Below are 23,728 nucleotides of genomic sequence, written 5' to 3'. Positions count from 1 at the left end.
TTGCACAACAGGGCTTCAAAATCAGTTTTAATTATGTATGTTCCTATTCTATACAAACTGCCCTTTATATAATGCATTTTGTAAAATAATAAGTCCAAAATTTCACACTTGTTAGTTCAAGCTTTAAAAGATGAGGTGTTAAAATTTTTAAGCGTGTAATTTATAGCCAGTTTCTTTAAAAATATTCAACTTTCGATACCTGTTAATTGTTTTCACTTCAGTTTACTTGGTCAGTTGGGTGCTCCATACTTAATGTTTTGTATGTAGGAATTAGCATTCCCAATTTTTCCCACTGTCTCAGTATCTGCATGAGATTTAGCAGTTCAACTAACACAGCTCCAGATTAAATACCTATCTCCTCTATGTCAGTTCTCTTTTAAGTGGCTAAATATCTGTACTCAAAATCTTTTTAGTCTGAAATGAATTTAAAATCCAAATAATGATTGACCCTGAAGCACAACTTTTATATAAATACAACAATCACAACAAAATACAACCCCACAGAATCAAAATGCCATTTGATTCTCCTTATACAAATGTAGTGGTCTGCCACCCTCAGTTTACTTATCTATACGCGCAGACCATTTTTCTCTTGAAGAACAAAGCTCACCATTACTTATGACCTGTATGAATAGCTTAGCTTCTGTTCTAGTTCTAATCTTTTTTTCTTTGCCTGTTTGAGCACAATAAGAATTTAAAAATGCCGACACAATTACAAAGCACTTCTAAGCTCTTATTAATTCTGTTTCTGTTTTTATCGTAACCTCTAAATTTATGTAATCAAGTTAATTGTTGCGATCTCTGTAGAAACTACACAAAGGCACTGATCCTAGGAAATTTCATTTCACGTTCCTCAGGCACAAGTCCCATATTCTCCTCTCCAATTATTTTCATATTGATTTCCTAAAACCACTTTGGAGCACCAACATTTTTCCTAAAGCCCTGTGCTATATAACTCAAATATTTTAAGACAGCATAAATAGTTGCATCAACTTCGATGGTCATTTCCCTGAACCTTACTCAAAAAGACACAAAATATGGCGGCTAAGTAGGATTGTTTAAGCTACTGCACTTAGCAATTATTAGACTGGACAGGAGTACACTTTGCTTTGTGTGAGTTTTCAGTCAAATTTCCAATGCAAGTTTCCCATTTTAAGCCTTTCAGTATCAAAAGTTAACTTGGGAAGTTAGCTAGAGAGGTTCTGTCCTTCATATTAACAATTCTGCAGTAAATTCCACTTTTACCAAGTTTTAACTTTCTTCTTGGGTGGTAACCCATCCCAATTTCTTTTTCTAATAAGATTTTTAGTGTTTTGTCAAATACAAATACTAATTTAGTCAGTTTTAAAACTTTTCCCTATATATTGTGCCAGTGACATTTTAGTGATCTGTACGTCCTGCGTTCCTCTTTCTTTGTAGAGAAACACACATCATCTAGTCAAGTTTCTTACAAAGGCATTTTTAAAAAACAATGTTTAAAAACAATCAGTGCTTAATCCTTGTTTTAAATATCCATTGTTATAGTTTAAATTTAGTTTGCTTTTCTTTAATAGTAGGATCTCACTTTATTATCTTAATTAGTCCATTTACCTAGCTTACTCTTTCCCTATTAATTTGTCTTTTTGTTAAAAAAAATTAATATACTTGGGAACTACAAAGTGTTTGCAGTGAGATAAACTAACCACAAATTTTAAAATTAACAGAAATTTTAAACAGTACTAAAAATAGCTCCAAAGGGTCTCACGGCCACAAAGAAAGGAGACTGACCTGTAAAAATCAGGATGATATATCTACCTTAGAAGTAGTCAAAATGCTGAAGCTAGCACTTGCCAAATACAAAGGCGGTACTGTTTAATGATGATGATGACGACACAACGCACCCAAAAGGGGCACAAGTTGGTAGCCTGGGGTCACTGGCAGAACCCCAGTCCACCTCCCCTAATTTGAAGGTTGTTGCTGGTACAGGCTGCATTTTTTTTTTTTTTTTAAAATGCAGTACATTCTATTTCTCAGCTTTCTCCCTGAAGCACCCTCAGGGACATTCTACCTGCTTCTTGCCTTATTCAGGCATCACAACTTTTGGAACTACCCCACTATCTCTACGAATCTTCAAGCCATTATACTGCTGATAATTGTGGTTTGTCTTAAGTGCCTATACTTATGAGAGTGTGAAGATAAAGTATAAGAATGTTGATGGTTTGTATAGTTAAGTCAAATAGAGTAACAAAAGTTAGAAGATCTAATATTTACTTACCTCTGCTGTCATTTTGGCAAACCTGTCTGGAGGTATGTTCCCACATAATACATTTTTTCTTAGATTAGGGTTCTTTGTGTCCTTTAGATTTGCTATTCTACTTCGTACCCTATTTTTGTATTTCATGTCCGTGTTTTTCAATTCTTGATATATAGGTGCTTAGGACTTAAGGAACACATCTTCAACAAGTAATACGCAGAACACAATATAGTACTTCATTGCTTTGCAAACGTTTACCCAGGTTTACACAGGATTAGATTTTTATCAGTAAGTGTCAGTAAACGTCAATTTTACCATATACAGACAGACAGACGAAAAATATTTCCATCAATATTAACAGAAATTTAAGATCAGCACAGTGATAAAAAATGCTGCTTGAGACTTTATTAGTTTTATTTAAAGATATTTACTTCGTATATTTTAATATGTGATGTTGATCATTTGTATTTTAATTGCTATAAAACTCAAGTTTGAATCTTTATGTCTACAGTCATTAAATAATTGTCTGACCTTCCCCAATTTCCCACAACTGTGAAAATTTAAGTAGGTATTTTTTACAAGCAAACATAAGTAGACATACTTAGACGTAAAAATACCTACAAGCAAACATCTGTACTATCTACCAAAATTTTTAAGAAATAGAAATAAAATTCTGCTAAACCTACTCTTTACATAGTTGATCAGTACCTTTCTTAGCAATGGCTGCCAGTGCTTGTATTACATGATTTTCTCAATTTTTTCTGCTCAACACGTGGCAATTAAGTAATGGAACTGCAGATCTCTCAAGATCTCTCTTTGACTTGTGGAAGCCTCCCACAAGAGCACAACAGGCATCTTTAATTCATTCTGCTGAGGAACGGATTAGTTTCCAAAATAACGCAGTGTTGATATCTGAGCATCAATAATACCTAAATCAAATTTCCAATGAAAAATGAAGCTTCCAAAGTTTTCAACATAGCTACCCGATGTCTTTACAGAAGACACTCTCACATTTTATGCTAAATGTACGCTGGCTGGGTAGCATCAGGAAGCTCGCATTGTTACTACCTATATAGCAATGGTCCCCAACCTTTCTTGTGGGAATAGCATATTGCTATTCCCAGAAGACTGTGGCGGGCGCCAGACACCCCACCACCGAAATGCAGTAGCGGGAAGAAGTGTCGCTGCTGAAATGCCGCCGAGAAACAGCAACACTTCTCAGCAGCATTTCGGCGGCGGGGCATCCTGCGGGCACACAAAAATGCCCCAGCGGGCGCCATGTCGCCTGTGGGCACAGCACTGGGGACCCCTGCTATATAGTATTTGGTCTATTGCTAAGTAATAGATGATGTCTGTTGCCAGTTTGGCTCCTTTGAAAACACTAAATTTACTTTAAAATGAAGTTGGGGTGGGTGGGTGGAGGAAAGAGTCCTGATTTGTGTAAGCATTAACCACATTAGACTTAAAAACAAAACAACAAAAACTACGCACTTAAAGAAAAAGAAGATTAAGCATTTTGAGAGTCACAATTTTTTTTGGCATTAAGATTCATCCAAGATTATAGGAACACAATCACAACACCTAGCTCTTATATAGCACTTGTCATCAGTAGATTTCAAAGCTAAGGCATAGAGAGAAGTAGCTTGCCCAAGGTCATCCAGCAAGTCAGAGGTGGGAGGACTAGAACCCAGTTCTGCCAAGAACCTGTCCAGAGCTTTATCTGCTAGGCCACACTTTCTCTAGAGTTTCACCACCGGTCACTTCAGTAAGATATCTATGATAGCTGCTGCTAGCAGCAGCAACCTTGGAACTATAACTTAAGTAAAAAGACTTCTGTATGTAATTTAATGGTCATAAATTGTGAGAATCGCTTCTCACACTAAAAACTTTCACATGGCTGCACTGAACAAAAGGAGTACTTTCCTACTGAATAAAAATCAATGTTCATTATATAGACCAAACCATTTTTTTTTAAAACAAACAGCAATATAAATCCATCAGCAAATACTAATTCTAGAGCACTTAGATATATCACAAAGGATATCTTCTTCAATCTGAGATCCCAGCTCTTCCTCATCAGCACCAATAGCAATGTAGTCATCTGAGCAAAAGAGAAGTTTGATTATTAAAATTAAGTGGACATCAGATTTCCTTAGCAGCTCAAGTACCCATTGGGAATCCTGGAAAGCGTAAGTTATGCCACAACCATAGTATGCATTTTCAGAAAAAATAGTGCACTATATACTTTTATGGTAGCAAAACCCTGTTAGCTCATTATTTTGCAGAGAACACAAAAGGTAAAGAAGACAAGATTGGTAGAAAATCAATGGCCCAAAACAGGGGTCAGCAACCGATGGCACACGAGCCGATTTTTAATGGCACGCTGCTGCCTGCCAGGTCCCAGGCACTGGCCCCACTCAGCCCACTGCCGGTCTGGGGTTCTGGCTGCCGGCCCCTTGCCAGCCGGGATCCCGGCCGCAGGCCCCGCTCAGCCTGCTGCCGACCTAGGTGAAAGGAACCCCAGGCTGGCAGTGGGCTGAGCAGGCCGCTGGCACAAGATCAGCATTTTAATTTAATTTTAAATGAAGTTTCTTAAACATTTTGAAAACCTTGTTTACTTTACATATGACAATAGTTTAGTTATATAATATATAGACTTATAGAGAGAGATCTTCTAAAAAACGTTAAAATGTATTACTGGCACGGAAAACCTTAAATTAAAGTGAATAAATGAAGACTTGGCACACCATTTCTGAAAGGTTGCCGACCCTTGGCCTAAAATCTTATTTAATCAGGAGCTAAACTGTAGATGTAGGTACTGTACAAAGTGCTTTTGTGTTATCAGTTAAGTCTTAAAGATTCTACTCAGTTTGACAACTGCCAATCTCTGCTCTGACAGAAAAGACTGAATATCACTTCAACATCTGTGATAAAATTCACTCTCAGGATAGCGTGGGTACATTCAGTTAGTGTTAGATGACAGCAGAATCAGTAATTAAGTTGTAGAAAGGAGCTTAATGGACATTACAAATATAAGGAAAGCAGACAAACTGAAGTGTAATAAAACAGGAAAGTTAAAGTGGTAAATAAAATAGGTAAAATACTTAAACTCTAAAGACAGCATGAAAAAGTTTGACCTGAAATGCTCAATCTTAGACATCTCTGAGTAGAGATTTTGGAGAGAAAAAGTAAAAAAAAACATTTACTTTCTAATTTAACATTTCCTTCCGAATTTGACAGAGGACAGGCTAGACAGTGCAAGCACACTATCAACATTTTTCACCTTCCTTCCCCTCACCTTCATTTGCATTTTAAAAAGCTCAATGAACACCATCAACTAGAAATTAAGTCAACTTCATAAAATAAGTAAAAAAATAGTTTCAGGTACCACATCTACCAAATGCCCATGTCAATCACATATTTCTACTAAAAAAAAAAAAAAATTCTCCCCTTTTGCTGTGTAAAAGGCCAACAAAAACAGCAGAACATGACTGATTACTGATGGGAAAAAACAGTGAAAATGCCTACAATCAAAATGCTCTCAAAATGCACAACGTAAGAAAACTGAAGAGAAGAAATAACTCACTAGTCTGTTAGTGTAGCAATAATTTTAGGTAAGTTTCCAAAGACAAGTGTGATTTAAATTGACATTGCATAAAATTTGCAAAGTTACCTAAGTGATTTAGGAGACTAAATTACATTTACCCAAGCATTTAAGTCAGTTAGGCATCTTAACTTTCATTAACTGCCAGCTGGACTTAGACAAGGAGTAATGTCTTTCATAAGTGTCTAACTGCTTCTGGCAGCTCTCTGCAAGTGAGTCTGTATAAAAAGTGGATGACTCAGTATTTAGAAAGTGAGCCCCACTATGGGAGAGATAGTGCTAACCTGAGGGCAGGACTTGGACCTACATATAACACTGCTTTTGGGCTCAAAGAAAAGGGGACCCAGGCTCCATTTTATGAAGGGAGAGAGAAAGTAGCAGGGAGGATCCACGCTGCCTGTATGTACATTGCTTTGAGCACCCTGATCTTTTTGTACATATTCTCAATATTATCCCATTTGCTATTTTCACTCACTTACACTTTGTAACAAACTTCATACAAAAACTGTGTCATGCTCAAAAGTCCCTAAAATTTTTTTTTTTAAATTGCCCTTTTCACTACACAAGCCAGTTTGAACCAAAGAGAAGGTTAATAATGAACAGATTTGGTTCCCACTGATAAGGGACTATGTACATTTCTGGAATAAGTTTTGATTTAGTTTAAAACAGAGTTAAATATATATAATTTGGCCAAAGGATAGCTTTAGAAGGATGGGAGCATGAAACTGTACAGTAATTTGAAGGGTATAAACAAGAACAGTAATAGGAGAAGCTTTTTTGTACATGGAAATGTACAGATTAATGTGCACGAAATGTATAGGTTATCTCTGTATTTTGAAAATAAAAAATAAAAAGGAGCAATAGGATGAGGTTCAGGGTAAATGTAGGAACAGCAGGAAAACAAAAGCCTTGACAGAGAGATCTACTAGATTACAGAATAATCTCCCAAAGGAAATAGTGAAAATCTTATTTTTCAGTATAAAACACAAAGGTGTAAGAAAACTCCTGGCACTGAAAACAAGATGGAATAGATCATTTCATAGGTCTTGTCCACCTCCAAATATTATAACTCTCAAAAGACATAGAAGTTAACACCTGAAACTGGATGAGAATAGAATACGGCTGTCATAAATTGGATACTTAAAGAATTTGACATATTTAAAATTATCAAAACACCAGTGCCAGATGTACTGTAACAAAATTAAGCTGCAACTGAAATGGAAACGGAGCTTCTGGCTACCAGAATTTGAAAGGTCACAGGACCCCAAGGGACAATGTGGTACCCCCCAAAAAAACAAACACTGAAACGATACCTTTCTTGGAAACAGATTAAATTGATGATACCAAGGAGGTAATGGCTAGCATGTACCATGAAGAGGATTCTCTGCTATTGGAAAGTAGTTGTCAGATGGGCTGGAGCATGAAATGCACCTCATCATGTTTCCAGGTTGCCAGGATTACTGGGTTATGCTAATCTGGATGAACCTATACCTGACTAGCTGGCCTGGTTGTACAGAATTCAGACTGGTCTGACAACCAGTGCTAGGATACATGGGAAGAAGAAACAGAACAAAATCCAATACCGTAAATAAGTTCTACAAAGCTCACCTCCTGTTTTGAGAGCAGCAGCCAACATTTCTCTACATTTCACTCGTACAGAATCTGAAGTACTTGGAGCCCGAGGAAAAGAAGGGATGAAGGAATCTGACGAAGCATTAGCCTCCTCTTTCCTGATGCTGGAGTTGCTACTGGAACTACTGAAGTAGGTGAAAACAGAAAAGTGGTATGAAATGTCTTTTTTCCAACATGTTTCACCAAAGATCAAAACAAACTTTTTGTTTGATCTTTACATCTCATTAACAATATTCCCATAACAGAACAAAGATAACATTTATGCAATTATTTAGAGCTACAGTTATTGTTAATCTTCAGTAAAAAGGATCTTTGAAATACTTGCTTCTATGTGACATGGGGTACAACAAGAATTTTACTAAAGAGGGGGGCCCAGATCCAGTGATCCTCTGGGCTCCCTTGTGCTGTAGTAGCCACTCCAGCCCCTCCAGGTCCCACTTACGCCTCCAGCCCCCAAACATATACAGTTTACAAGGAATGACATGTGGGGGCAGAAACACAGATCAGTCCCGCACAATATTTGCATTGTAAGGGCACTAGCCCCCACCACGATGTTTTCCCCCGCCCCAAAGTGGTGGCCCCTCAGCATGTCCAAGTCCAGCAAAGCATAAGGAGTGGCCATAGTCTATAGGGTATGGAGTCTCCCCCAGGGCCCCAAGCCCAGCTACAGCCCAACTTGGGGTGCCAAGGGAGACCTTTGGTGAGGTGGTATGTCAATGCAATGGTGCCCCTCCTGGCCAAGCAGAGTGTGGCTATCACCGGCTCACTCAGCTCAGCGGGACTGTCAGTCTATTCCTGGTACTCCAGAATCTGGAAAATCCTCTCTGATCTCAGGTCCGTCAAGTGATTGGTAGGGGAACCCTGGCCCACCCACTTAACTGGGTTCCAGCTCAGGGCCCTCAAGATAGACAAGCAAGATCAAAGTTCGCCAACTCTGTCAGTGCCCTGAGCTGCTTCCTACCTTTTCCTGGGCCTCTGCAGGCTCTTCAGTCTGTTGGTCCGTTCATCCCTTTTTGGGGTGTTGTCCTTGGGCAGCTCTTTAGCACTTTACTGACAGGAGTTCCTTTCTCCGGCCTGTTCACTCTCCGGGTAGCTGCCACTCCCCTCTACTTCTCAGCCCTTTTTTCCTCCCAGCTGCTGTGAGGATGCCGATCAGCAGCAGCCAGCAATGCCTGTATTACCCCTTTTGCTGCTGGGCCAAGGTGGGGTACATACACCCCACGACACCCTGCTCCACACTAACAGCAAAGAGTCTGCTGAATCTGTTAGCACATTCTGGTTTTGTGGGAGGTAGACTCCCAACAGGGTAATCTGATGGCTGATGCCATCAGTTCCACAAACTGACTGCTTCTGCACACAAGGGGAAGGATCTCGCTCCTCCCTGTCTATTGATGCAAAAGACAGTTTTGATGTTGTCCGACATTACGAGGGCATAGTGACTTTGAATGAATGGGAGAAAGGCTTCGCAAGCCCTTCAAACTGCTTACGGCTCTAGAAAATTAATGTGCATCCTGGATTCTTGTTATATCCAGGTGCCTTGTACTGTATGGTTGTCCACATGGGCTCCTCAACCCAACAGGGATGCGTTGGTAACAATCACCCTGTCCGGTACATAGGCAAGGAAGGGAATGCTCACACATACCTGGCAGGGATTCTTCCACCATAACAGGGACAATATCACTTTGGTGGGAACAGTCACTATGATGCTTAAGGACTGTAAATATGGAGAGTTTACGATTTGAAGCCATGCTTATAGGTAACAAAGGTGGAGCCTTGCAAATGACATGACATAAGTACATGAGGCCACATGGCCTCCGAGAGAGACAGAGGTCTTGACAGGCACTTGGGGGTTGCTTATGACCTGTTCTATGATATTGTTCATAGCTTGAAACCTGTCCCTCTGCAGGGAAGCCCTTGCCATGACTGAATTTAACAATGCCTCCAGTGAAGTCTAAAGTCTGCATAAGGGTGAGGATGGATTTTTCAGCATTTATACTGATTCCCAAAGAGGAGAGAAGTTGCAGCATTGTCAAAGTTGACACATGGTCCTCTTAGTGTAACCTGGTGACAAGGAGCCAAACGCTGACATAGGGGAAGACTGTGAAACCACAACATTGCACAATTATATGACCTGATACTACAGAGCACACCTTGGTAAAAACACTGGAGATGGTAAGAGCAATACCAAAAGTGAACATTCTTTATTGAAAATAGTCAGAGCCCAGGAATCTGAGAAAGCGTCTGTGAGCGGGGTGGATGCCCAAGTGAAAGCAGGTGTCCATGTTGAGAGCTGTAAACCACATACCCTTTTTCAGGGATGGAATTATAGTTACCAACATGGCCATGTGAAACTTGAGTTTGCGAATAAAAAAGTTCAGATGGCAGAAGTCGAGAATGGGTCTCCAACAGCCCTTTTTAGGTACTAGGAAGTATGTCAAGTAAAAACTTCTCCCTTGGTACTGAAGAGGAACCTGTTCTGTTGCTCCCCACTGTAAGAGGGATTTCACTTCTTCTTTGAAAATGTTCTCATGAGAGTGGCCCCTAAGAGGGTGCTGGGGAAGCAAGTAAGGATGCAAACTCTGTTGAATAGCTAGAATGGATGACATTCTGAACCCATTTGTCCATTGTTTTTGCACTCCAGGTGTTGAAAAACGGTGCTAGATGACCCTCAAAGGGTGCATGGGGTTCGGGAGGCATTAGACTTAAGATATGTCGACACTGCAATGAAAAACCCACATCTGGCCTGTGCCAGCTGACCCAGGCTCACAGGGCTCAGGATGCAGGGCTGTTTCAGTGCAGTGTAGACTTCTAGGCTTGACGTCTACACTGCAATGAAACAACCCCGCAGCCCAAGCTGACTGACATGGGCCAGCTGCGAGCATCCAGTTGCTACGTAGACATACCCTTAGCGGTTTGTAGCTCTCAAGTTCCTGTCATCAGGTGATGAAGTGGAGGTTGGTGCCAAGCTGGTCAAAGGTTCTCCGACCAGAAAGGTGTGTTGTGGAAGAGGGAACAACAGTTCATTGCACAGCTCAGAATGTACCGATGGGAAGAAAGCCACATCTGGTTTCAACAGCAGTACCAACTATGCTATTCGAAGTCAAAGCCCAAAGATGGAATGGGGGAGACACTTCTCCCAAAGGCCAGTTCCCCTAGCCGAGTTATATATTCTCTCAAGGAAGGACTTGATGGAGACTGAGACTGGAAAGCAAAGATATCCGCAGGAGGAGCACAGATCTCAACTCTTTCCCAAGCAAGAGGGGTCTTGTCCGCCCAAACCAAAAGAGTCGCAGTAAAGAATCTGCGCCACAGCAGTTGAAGGCAAAGACAGTACAGAAGGTAACCAGTGCTCTCAGTGACCAGTTTTTGTCGGTCAGGTGCACCACAGGATTGTGTTTGGGACTACCAGAGGCCCCAGTGCCAGCAGATCACAATCTGGTGCTGATGGAGCCCTCGACTTGTCACATGCCCCTGAGACTTAAGATGTTGTAAGTTCTCTTGAGTTGAAGCTTATAGACTTGCCTGGTTTAGGCAGGGCTATATCAGATGTCTTCAAAGTGGATTTAGAGGACGACAACCTCATGCTTATGAGAATGCTCCTTGCTCTCCTGACAAGGCCCACTGACGTATCTGTAGGGCAGGAAACTTCTTCACTCTTGAATCGGGCCTTGTGGCAGGAGGCGCACTGCTTGCTGAGTAAGGCTGATCTATGGAGCAGAGGTTCCCTGGGCCCAGGTCCAATTGCGGTTTCATAGCTCTTCCATTAGGTGCTTCCTAAGTTCCCACCCTTCCCAGGTATGGTGGGGGAACAAAGGGCAGGTATTGCGCTGTCATAAATATAAAGGGAAGGGTAAACACCTTTAAAATCCCTCCTGGCCAGAGGAAGAATCCTTTCACCTGTAAAGGGTTAAGAAGCTAGGATAACCTCGCTGGAACCTGACCAAAATGACCAATGAGGAGACAAGATACTTTCAAAAGCTGGGGGGGAGAGAGAAACAAAGCATCTCTGTCTGTCTGTGTGATGCTTTTGCCAGGGACAGAACAGGAATGGAGTCTTAGAACTTAGTAAGTAATCTAGCTAGATATGCGTTAGATTTTGATTTCTTTAAATGGCTGAGGAAATAAGCTGTGCTGAATGGGATGGATATTCCTGTCTTTGTGTCTTTTTGTAACTTAAGGTTTTGCCTAGAGGGATCCTCTATGTTTTGAATCTAATTACCCTGTAAGGTATTTACCATCCTGATTTTACAGAGGTGATTCTTTTTTACCTTTTCTTCTATTAAAATTCTTCTTGTAAGAAACTGAATGCTTCTTTTCATTGTTCTTAAGATCCAAGGGTTTGGGTCTCTGGTCACCTATGCAAATTGGTGAGTATTTTTATCAAAGCTTCTCCAGGAAGGGGGGTGCAAGGTTTTGGTGAGGATTTTGGGGGGAAAGACGTTTCCAAACGGCTCTTTCCCAATAATAAACCCGGTTAGACTTTTGGTGGTGGCAGCGGAAGTCCAAGGGCAAAAGGTAAAATAGTTTGTACCTTGGGGAAGTTTTAACCTAAGCTGGTAAAAGTAAGCTTAGGAGGTTTTCATGCAGGTCCCCACAACTGTACCCTAGAATTCAGAGTGGGGAAGGAACTTTGACATGCACCTTGCTACAGTGTGGGCTTTCCCCGAGATAGTATAAACAGCATAGGTGGTTATCACTGACCAAGAAGGAATGCAGGCAAGAACCACAAACTTTGAAGCCCGGAGTCCAGGGCATAGTCCAATACCCAAACAGGGTGTGCACTTTCACAATAAAGAGACTGCACTACAGTACTTGTATGACATGAATTGAAAAATACTATTTCTTTTTATCATTTTTACAGTGCAAATATTTGTAATAAAAAAAAATATAAAGTGAGCACTGTTCACTTTGTATTCTGTGTTGGAACAGAAATCAATATATTTGAAAATGTAGAAAACATCCAAAAATATTTAAATAAATGGTATTCTATTATTGTTGAAACAGTGCGATTAACAGCGCGATTAATTGTGCAATTAATTTTTTTAATAGCTTATCAGCCCTAGTTTCTACCTAAAATGTAAGATACTGATTAAAAAAGGCTGGTTATTGTTAAGACTCCTAGTATTGTAGAGTAAGAATGTTAAATAGATGACATCAGCAGGCAGGATGGATATTTTGACTACCTGACCCATATTGTGGCTAATCACCTGCCATTTTTTCATATTATTAACAGCAGAATTGACTTACCTTCATCCCCACCACAAAAGACCTGGATGACTATTCTGATCTACACTGATTGTCCAACCTTGATGACAGTGCAGGCATCACCACTTTTTAGACATTGATTACGTGTTTGATATAAGAACATGGCAGACCTCCCTAGTCCCAGAGATACTTGTACAAAAATTAAATATTTAGGAAAGCATCTATGAAGAAACTGATTCTTCACATTAATAATTCATCTGTTGTGCTAGTTCATTTTATATTACACACACACAGACAGGTTCAAATACCTTTCTTCTCTTGCTTCAGGACTATTTTGTGATGAAGATGCAGGTTCCTTTTTCTTGTCTTCAGAGTCTTTATCAGTTGACGGTCCATCTGGAAATGTACAAACCATGAAATAAACATTACCTCTTATAGGACAGAAATAGCAGCCAAGTATAAGTTAAATGCAATGTAGTTTATTTCCATAAGATGGAATTTGAGTGTGCTCAATACCTGTGAAAATCAAGCCACTTATTGAGGCATCTAAGTTTGAAAACTCTGTCCTGATGATTAGAATGAAACTACCACATATTCAGTGCTTTTTTTTTTTAAAAGCACCATACAGTTCTATAGTTAAGTCCACACAGACAAGACCAAACAAAAAACTAGGGGATCAAAGGTTTAAGAGACTATCAAATAAAAAAAAGAATTAACTTAGTTAAAATTCATCACCGTGAATGAAGACAAAACAGAAATGAAAACATAAAATTATCCAAATACAATAGATGCTGCATTAAAATAGAAGAAGTGGTATTTTAAAAGTCCTGAAGATTAAAATAAAAGAAAACCCACAATATATATTTATCAAGAAAACTAAAACCATAAAAAGTTGAAAACTAGTCATTATTCAAGCACACTGTTAAAACACAACATTTGCATTTCTCATATAGAAGGAAAACTGACCCTTCCCCTTTTTTATGTATGAAGAGATAAGTAATCACCATAGCAACTAAAGAACACTTATCTGATGTATAAACAGGAAATATTCTACATATTCAGACAACCTCACCCATTCTTACATTCTCTACCATCAACTGCATGAATATTTTCACCAGGAATTTTAGAGTTGTATTAGCACTTTGTCATCTTTTTCCACCAACTGGCCTACAATTTCACTGGATGAATCTCATGTTATATTGATATGGAATAAACTGCCTAGGGAAGTTGTGGAAGCTCCTTCACTGCCAGTTTTCAAGAAGAGGTTGGACAGCCATCTGTCATGGATGGTTTAGACACAACAAATCCTGCTCGTTGGCCAGGGACTAGACTAGACGACCCTTACGGTTCCTTCTAATGCTTTGGTTCTATAATATCACAGGGCATGGCTACACTTGCAGATGTAGGGCACTTTGAGTTAAACCAGCCCTCGGAGAGCGCAGTAGGAAAAGCGCTGCAGTGTGTTCACACTGTCAGCTGCAAATGCAGTGGCGTAGCCACATTTGTGGCACTTGCAGCGGCATTGGGAGTGGTGCATTATGGGCAGCTATCCCACAGAGCACCTCTTCCCATTCTGGCACTGTGGCTTGTGGGAAGGGGGTGGGAGGGTGCAGGGCATTCTGGGTCCTGTCCCAACGCCCCATGATGCATCGGTTCGCATCCCAGCAATCCCTCTGCTTCTGTGCATATTTGGCACCATCTTTCAACGTTTTTTGTGCTGCGCGCTCTGCCTTCCCTTTCAGTCTGCAGGAATGGAGCCCGAACTGCTGAGGAATATGCTGACGAGTCTCACCAGAACATCATGTTTGGAAGTTGAGTTACTCCTTAAGATCCAAACTGACAGTGAGGACTCCGACGATATCGACTCAAGTAAGGCATACAACACAAGATTGCTTGTCGCGTTCATGGACATGCTCATCACCGTGGAACACTGCTTTTGGACTCTGGAAACAAGCACTGAGTGGTGGGATAGCATCGTCATGCAAGTCTGGGATGACAAGCAGTGGCTCCAGAATTTTCGGATGAGAAAAGCCACTTTCATGGGACTGTGTGATGAGTTCATCCCCACCCTGCAGCGCAAAAAAACGAGATTGAGAGCTGCCCTGACAGTGGAGAAGTGGGTGGCTACTGAAATCTGGAAGTTGGCAACTCCAGACAGCTACCGATCAGTCGCTAACCAGTTTGGAGTAGGGATGTTGACCGCTGGAATTGTGTTGATGCAAGTTTGCAGGGCCATTAATCGCATTCTGCTCAGAAAAACTGTGACTCTGGGTAACGTGCATGACATTGTGGCTAGCTTTCCACAAAAGGGTTTCCCTAACTGCAGAGGGGCGATAGATGGGATGCATATTCCAATTCTGGCAGCAGCCCACCTAGCCTCCGAGTACATTAATCTGAAGGGGTATTTCTCTATGGTTCTCTAAGCGCTTGTGGATCACCGGGGGTGTTTCACGGACATTAACGCAGGCTGGCCCGGAAAGGTGCATGATGCACGCATCTTTCGGAACACTGGCCTGTACAGGAAGCTGCAAGCCGGGACTTTTTTCCCAGAAGTCAAAATGTCCATTGTGATCCTTGGAGACCCTGCTTACCCTTTAACGCCTTGGCTCATGAAACCCTACATAGGGAGCCTTGACAGCAGCAAGGAACAGTTCAACAGCAGGCTGAGCCGGTGCAGAATGACCGTGGAGTGTGCTTTTGGCCGTTTAAAGGACCGCTGGCATTCTCTGTATGGGAAGCTGGACCTGGCAGATTGCAGCATCCCCACAGTTATATCCGCTTGCTGTATCCTCCATAACACTTGTGAAGGGAAGGGTGAACGATTCACTCAGGCATGGACCTCGTCGGTTCAACACCTGGAGGTTGAATTTGAACAGCTAGAGAGCAGGGCTATTAGAGGGGCCCAGCGCGGGGCTGCAAGGATTAGGGATGCCTTGAGGGAGCAATTTGAGGCTGAAAGCCACCAATAAGGTTTGGTGCCTTGCACAGGAGTGAAGTGCAGTGGTTCCAATGTTAGTAGGAATCCGTGTTTGCTACGCTTACTTGCAGTGCCTGTTGCTTTCCTGGGCTAAGGTAGCTTTTACTTTATGCAATAATAAAGAATGTTTTCAAAGCCAAAAAATCCATTTATTGAAAAGAAACACAACTGCTTTGCAAACAGAGAGGGCAAGGGGGGTGGGGTGAAGAACAGTACAATTACAGATTTGTGTATGTCCTGTTATTATACTCAGCCTTCCTGTCTGGAGTGCTGTGCAATGAGTGCTGCACTTCAGGATGGCTATACTGCATGGTGATGGGGGTTGAGTGCAGTGGGTAAGGGTCGTAGTTTTCAGGGCTGGGTGGTGAAGCTACAGGTGTTGGAGACAGCTGGTGGCGATAAGAACCCGACTGTTGGGGAAAGTGGGTTGGAAGTGACATGGGGGCACAGGGGAAAAAGTCTTGGGACACGGGCTGCAGGGGTGGGGCAGGCATGGTAGTGCTCTGCCTGCATGGCTATGAGCACCTGGATCGAGTCCACCTGGAGCTCCAGGATGCTTATCAGCCGATCCGTGCTTTGCTGCCGGAGCTCCGTGCTTTTGTGCCAGCAATCCGCATTCTGCTGGTGGATCCTCCTTTTACTCTCCCTCCACTCCTGCGCTTTTAGATTCTCATTGACTGCTGCATTACTTCATGCAGCATGTCTTCTTTCCTTCTATGTAGCCTCTTCCTGAGTCTTTGCAGCCTCTCGGCCGGTGATAACACGGACGGCTGAGATCTCAAGGTTGCATCCGTAAAGGCAAAATGCAACACTTAACAGAGGCAGCATTGTTCACACCAGACAGACCAATGATTCCCCCATACTTAAGGGCAAACACAGTGTACACAATAGCAGAATTTGCCCGTCCCAAAGCGAGCACACACAACCCACGGGAGCCCCAAAATGGTGAGTAAGCACAGGGTCCAGGGGGAATGATTCTTTCATGGCTGTACTGTCCTCTGGGTTTCTGTGCCTTGGGGAGAGCCAACAGTTGCAGGGGGCCCCTATACTGAACGCTGTCCCCACATTTTCCACAGGAGTTTGTCCTGGAAGATATCTCGCTGCTGAGGGCGATCTGGGAAGCAAGGGAGGGTCTTCTACTACAATATGGCTTCTGCCCCAGGCCCATATGCAATGCCCTGTGTGCAGCAATGGTCCCCCAGCCCCTCATGGCACAGCGGCGCAGACATGTTAGCCTGACTGGGACAAGGACCACAGTGGTTCTCCCAAGAAACCGGAGCAAGCGCATTGCCCAAGTTCTGGCTGAGACCTTTGAAGAGATCACTGAGGCCAATTACCATGATGTGAGACAGCACATCAACGCCCTATTCCGCATCTAGGCATGCATGCAGCCCTAACCCTCCTCGCCCCAAGAGCCTGAACTGAACAATTTCCTTCCCAAAATAAAAGCCACTTACCAGGCACCACCTCTAGTGTTTGTCCTTCCCCAAGCACCAGCCGCTGCGACTGGCTACCTTCCTCCTGGCTTGAGAACAGCTCCTGGCTACATGCTTCTAGGGATTCCGGGGTAGCTTCCTCCACCTCAGCACCCTTGCTCCCGCTTTGCTCCTCCTCCAGCCTTGTTGAACTGGGCTCTGAAGTGTCCACGGTGGTACTGAGTGCAGGTGGGGTCGCCTCCAAGTATCGCGTCCAGCTCTTTGTGGAAACGGCAGGTCACAGGGGCAGCACCGGAGTGGCTGTTTGCCTCGCGGGCTTTGCGGTAGGCATTCCGCAGCTCCTTCACTTTAACCCTGCATGGCAGTGCGTCCCGGTCATGGCCCCTTTCCATCATGTCCCTTGATATCTGCCCGAAGACATCGTAATTCCTAGGCTGGAGCGCAGCTGGGACTGGACAGCTTCCTCCCCGCAAACACTGATGAGGTCCAGCACCTCGCCATTGCTCCATACTGGGGATCGGCAGGTGTGTGGAGGCATGGTGACCTGGAAAGATGCGCTGAGAGCACTCCACGCCTGGCTGAGCAAACAGGAAGGGGATTTTCAAAATTCCCAGAGAATTTAAATGGCAGGTCTGATGGTTGGTCACCTGATGGCAGGGCAGTAGAGTTCAAACTGATGACCAGAGTGGCTAGAACAGGCATTGTGGGACACTTCTGGAGGCCAATCAGAGAGCATTAACAGACCAGGGCGTCCACACTGGCGCTGCAACGCTCCAGTGGGGGCGCATCAAACGTTATTCCACTCGCCGAGGTGGAGTACCAGGAGCGCTCTACCGCGGAGTCAGAGCGCTCTACGTGCCTTGCCAGTGTGGACAGGTCATGAGTTAGAGCACACTGGGCTTCTTTAATGCGCTCTAACTCACAAGGATAGCCATGCCCACAGGTTAGTGATTCACACATAATTCTCTGATACATCAGCAGCAGACTGGGAAACTTTCTTAACTGTCACTTTACATAAGGAAGGTGGGTGGAGGTGAGAGTGGTGGCTGACAATTTAAAAAATGCTCTCCATATTTTAATATTCCCGCAAGCACTAATGAAATAATCTTGAAACAGACAATATACAAGTAATTTCATTTGTCAGCAATTTACATCCAAGGAGAAAAGATATTGTAGTGGCACTTTGAGAAATAAGAAGCTATGAGAGAAGAGCATCATAGAAAAGCAGGAATAGAGCAAGAAATTCCAGATGATGAAGTATGAGAGTCAGGAAAGTCTGTCTGGTATGGTTTATAAGATTTCCTTATAAAAAGACAAAACCAGGAGAGATGTTTTGACACAAGAGTAGAAGGACTGGTTTTCATCGTACATATTACCTCCCTTTTTCTGTGGTGCAGATATCAGTAGCTACATTGGGTATGTCTACACAGCAAAGAAAACATCTGCCATGGGGAAAGGTCCCAGAGCTCAGGCTCCAGTCTGAGGCCAGAAGTCTACACAGCAATGTAACAACCCTGCCGCCCCAGCCCCGTGAGCCTGAATTGGCTGGCATGGGCCAGCTGCAGGTTTTTCTTTGCTGTGTAGACATACCCATTGTCTGCAGGAATATAAACTATGCTTCCTCACTGGAAATCCAGGCTGTATTATTGAATGATTCTTTTTGTAATTACACATTTTAATTTACACAGGGTAGTTTGCAGATGTAATATGCGGTGTGAAAAAGGACTCAAGAATGCTGGGGAGAAAAAACAAATTAACTATTTGTCATGTATGCAGCGTTGTTGTAGCCATGCTGGTCCAAGGATATTAGAGAGACAAGGTGAGTGAGGTAATACCTTTTATAGGACCAACTTCTGTTGGAGAGAGAGAGAAAAAAAACTTTCAAGATTACACAGAGCTCTTCTTCAGGACTGGGAAATTAAGGCCAGGTCTACACTACAGGACAAGGTGAAAAATCCACACACCGGAGCAACACATTTATACTGACCAAACCCTCACTGCAGACAGTGCTATGTCAACAGGAGAGCTTCTCCCATTGACACAGCTACCGCCTCTCAGGGAGGTTAAGTACGCCGATGGGAGAAGCTCTCCCATCGGTGTAGGAGCATCTTCTCTTAAGCACGACAGCAGCACAGCTGCACTGATGCAGCATTTTAAGCGTAGACCTGCCCTGTCACTGCTAAATACAAGGTTTGAACAGATTGTTTAGTATAAGTAGTTAACACATATTTCAAGGGACCATTCAAGCTGAAGTGGCTCATTAACAACTCTCCAGTAAGAGGGAGGAAAGGGAGGGAGGGAAGAGCTGCAGGGGCGGTTAGTAGGTTATAGATTGTTGTAATAAGCCATAAATCCAGTGTCTTTATTAACACCATGATTTTTAGTGTCTAGCAAAATTATGAATTTAAGCTCCAAGGCTCGTCTTTTGAAAGTGTTGTGCAGGTTTCCTTTGAAGATGAGGACAGAGGTTTGAGAGTGATCACTCTATGAAAAGCGTTTACTCACAACTGATAGGGTGTTTTTGTCTTTTATCATTTTCCCGTGTAAATTCATTCAAGAGTATAGTGGTTGTTTGGTTTCACTCACATAGTTGCTATTGTTGTGATAGGCATGTATAGGAGGTCGGGGGTTGTTTTAAGGCCAGAAGAGGGGATTAGGGAAAGATTTCTTTCAGGATGGGATCTCCATTGAGTATGAGCTGTAGTTTGAGGATACCTCATATGGGCTCCAGTTTCGGTGGTAGGTGACAACTGCAGGTGTGCAGTCAGAGGGGGTTTTATTTCTGATTTTGAAGCAGGTTCTCTTGGGGTATTTGGGAAGCCCACTCCATGATGCAATCTACTTCTCTTGTGGAGTGTCTTTGTTTGGTGAAGATGGTTGTGTGTGTATTAAGGTATATATACACCTACAACTTTCTCCCCTTCTGGCCTTCAAACAACCCTCCAACCTCTTCAAGCTCCCTGCAGATCAGGACAACTCAAAGCGGCATCAAACCCTGCCAGAACAGATACAAAACTTGCAGACATATCTCCACTGCTACAATGATCAACACCTCCCTCCCAAACATTCAAGATCCAGGAGTCCTGCACATGCCTATCACAATGTGTGGTGTACCTCATCCAGTGCAATAAAAGCCTCAATAGTAACTATGTGGGTGAAATCAGACAACCACTACACTCTTGAATGAACTTATACAGGGAAACGATAGACGACAAAAACACCCTATCACCTGTCAGTAAACGTTTTTCACAAAATGAACACTCTGTATCTGACCTCTCAGACCTCTTCATCAAAGGAAACCTCTACAATCCTTTTAAAAGACGAGCCTGGGAGCTTAAATTCATAACTTCACTAGACACTAAAAATCATGAATTGAATAGAGAGACTGAATTTATGACTTATTACAACAATCTCTAATCCACTAACAACCCCAACCCCGCAGCAGTTCCCCCCTCTTCTTTTCCTTTTTATGAGTGGAGGGGTGTTAGCCGGCCACTTCAACTTGAATGGTCACTTGAAATGTCTGTTAACTACTTATGCTAAACAATCTGTTCAAACATTAGCTTGTAACACTCTGATTAAGTTTCCCAGACCCGAAGAACTCTCTGAAAGCTCAAAAGCTTGTCTTTCTCACCCACAGAAATTGGTCCAAGAAAAGATATTACCTCACCTACCTTGTCTATTTGTTATGTAATTATTCACTTGAGCAATAGTCACAACAGGCCCTTCCCTCCAAAGGTCAAACTTTCTTTGGGAATTCAGAAGCTTTTCAGAAGTTTTTATTCTATTTGATGTCTATATATACACACACACACACACACACACTAGTATTGCCGATTGTAAAAAAGTTACAAACACAAGGATATATAATTGGCATTTGGTTTTGTTCAAAATAAAGTTACTGGAGAAAATTGGTAAGTGTCGTCCTTTACATAATCTAGTCCGATTCATTACATAAGGTAAGGATCTTATATACAGAATGCTTTGGAATCACTCAACTTACGTGTGATTTGGCTAGTACTACAATTATTCTTCTGTTTGCACTCCTGAAGAAAAACTCAGAAGAAACAAAACTGCTAGTTCATAAACATTTAAACTTTTATTCTGCATTCATTTCAAAAAACTTTTTCTCCCCCCATTCTTAGTTTCATTAAGGGCAATAAAATGTATCTTACAATTATCCAATAATGTGCACCTCCAGCCCAGTAAATAATTAAACAGAGCCCCTATAAATGTATTCTAAAAGTTCCTGCATTTTTTTTCCAGATAGGTACCTTCAGGATTCAATAAAAATAACTCTGGAATTTCAAGCTGCATTGTAGAATATTTAGATTTTACACATTCTTAAAAGAAATTGTCTGGATCAAAGAAAGTAAAACACATCCTGAAATCTAACCTGACATTTGCAGGTTAGGATACTTCATGGTATTTGCTATAAAATAATATCAATTAAGTGTCATTACTTGCAAAGAATTTTTTCCTCTCATCACATGGCTGAAAGATTTTTATGACCTCCAGTAATACAGTTTGCATGTTCATCTGAACTGTATCCACTTGGCCTGTGTAGCTTCTAAGGTCTTCCAACCATTATCTGCACTTTGTAAAGACTGATCTTGTCCTGATCTTGCATCAAGTCTCCTTTCAGAAGATGCTCGGAAGCCACCACCTGAGAGTCTACTAACCAAGCTTCAAAAATATTGTAACCATTCTTTCTTTTCACACTTCATGTGGTTCTCATCAAGAGAAATTTTGATTATTCTTTGAGGTTCAGAACCTCACCTGATTTCTTTTAGGTTCTCTCTTCATTCCAAAAGAAGTTCTAAAAGTTCCAAAAAAATGTTTAATTTACAAAGTATACACAACCTGTCAAGTAAAAAGATGTTTATAACAGAATTTTTGAACTTAACAACTCTCAAAAGATTTCAGCGCTCAGAACAGTTAACAGCTGTCCACCTGTGTTGCCATCTTTGACGATACCCTGTTTTACAAGCACTACAAACAGCATAATTGAAATAATTTGTACAACAGCCTGACATACAGTATTCTGAATTCTTCTGTGAAAATCAAAACCAATGCCAACACAAAATGAAGTCCCTAACTTTTCCACCCTCTTGGACAAGTTACACAACTCTACAGTGCACAACAATGTAATTAATTTTAAATTCCAATATTGAGTTGGAGTTTATAGCAGTGAACCAACATTTGCCCTGGTATGCCTGAGAAACAAGATTTTCACACTATGATCAAGGAAATCGGTGATCAAGTCAGTTCTGTGCATGATCAATGCTATGTTTTTACATACAGAAGTGATTTTAATAGACCCGACAGGATACATGGGTGCAATTACACACATTACTCTTGAAATAATAATAATTGGGGTTCTGGATACAGTGTGGTCACATCTCTCCATCTCAGAAAAAAAAATTCAGTTTTAATTACCACCAGTACAAACTCTTGCTATCAGTTTTCAAATTCTTCAAAACTTTAGTGTCATTTGATATCAGTACAGTTACATGCCAGAATTGTAGCCAGCTAGCATTTTTAATGGTAGTAAAAATGATCTTTTATTGAACTTACAGTAGAACCTCAGTGTTATGAACACCTTGGGAGTGGAGGCTGTTCATAACTCTGAAAAAAATGTTATGGCTGTTCTTTCAAAAGTTTACAACTGAACACTGACTTAATACAGCTTTGAAACTTTACTATGCAGAAGAAAAATGCTGCTTTTAAACATCTTAATTTAAATGACACAAGCACAGAAACAGTTTCCTCACCTTGTCAAATCTTTTTTTTTTTTTTTAAACTTTCCCTTTTTTAGTAGTTTACATTTAACACAGTACTGGTACTGCATTTGCATTTTGGGGGGGGGGGAAGAGGGGGGTCTCTGCTGCTGCCTGATTGCGTTCTTCCAGTTCCAAATGAGGGGTGTGGTTGACTGGTCAGTTTGTAACTCTAGTATTCGTAACTCTGAGATTCTACTGTATTCAAAGTGCACATAGAAATAGGTTAATTCTTCCTCTAAAGAGAAACACTTTCATATGTCTCAATATATTCTAATGTTTAAAAATCAGTCACTGTCAAGGTAAGGATTGGTAAAGACAAGCAGAACAAATACACTGAATCCAAAGGAACATTTGTTATGTTCTAGAAATTATTTCTGCTTTGATTTAATCAAGAAGCTCTTTGCCAAACTTTAAAGCCTGGCATGTCGTTACTCTGAAATCTACACTACTCAGTCTTTCTGTGGGTCAGATTTAGGCAAAAGTAGCTAGTCTCACAGCTACAAAGTAGATGCCAAAAGTTGCAATGTTTGCTTACTATGGAGAGTCTGAAATTACCAGTGCTCCAGTCAGCTGACTTTTTCTTATCCTTATTGCTACTATTTTTGAATATTTTCTTCAATTTATGAGAATTTTTAATCTTCCATTTATGTCTTTTGTCACATCAAGAAATGACAACACAGATGTCCTCTGAACTATTTATCTATATTAGGGGTACTCTTAAATATATGGGACAAAAATGTAAGGTATATTACATTCAGACAAGGCCGGGGGAATTAGAAGTTTGGTGCAAAATTTGAAATTCAAATACATTTTATCGTCACTTTCTGCATTGTAATTTGAAATCTCATCCTATTTACT

General features: G+C 41.6%; 1 protein-coding gene across 2 annotated transcripts in view; it reads right to left on the bottom strand.

The window, feature by feature from the left end:
* LOC311515393 (transcription elongation factor A protein 1) overlaps window positions 1-23,728 on the bottom strand; it is a 109,242-nt gene that overhangs the window by 10,935 nt on the left and 74,579 nt on the right. For both annotated transcript variants that reach the window (XM_084618399.1, XM_084618397.1), the window contains 4 exons: window positions 12,983-13,070; window positions 7,446-7,594; window positions 4,278-4,334; window positions 2,255-2,409 (listed from right to left, as the gene is read on the bottom strand). In XM_084618399.1, the coding sequence (XP_084474525.1) occupies window positions 2,255-2,409; window positions 4,278-4,334; window positions 7,446-7,594; window positions 12,983-13,070 (449 nt within the window). The remainder of the gene's footprint in view (window positions 1-2,254; window positions 2,410-4,277; window positions 4,335-7,445; window positions 7,595-12,982; window positions 13,071-23,728) is intronic.

This window comes from Lepidochelys olivacea, assembly GCF_965140295.1.
Source record: "Lepidochelys olivacea isolate rLepOli2 genome assembly, chromosome: 2".
In the NCBI taxonomy this organism is placed as follows: domain Eukaryota; kingdom Metazoa; phylum Chordata; order Testudines; family Cheloniidae; genus Lepidochelys; species Lepidochelys olivacea.
Note: the sequence above shows the minus strand (reverse complement) of the source record. Positions and strands in the feature narration are given on the sequence as shown.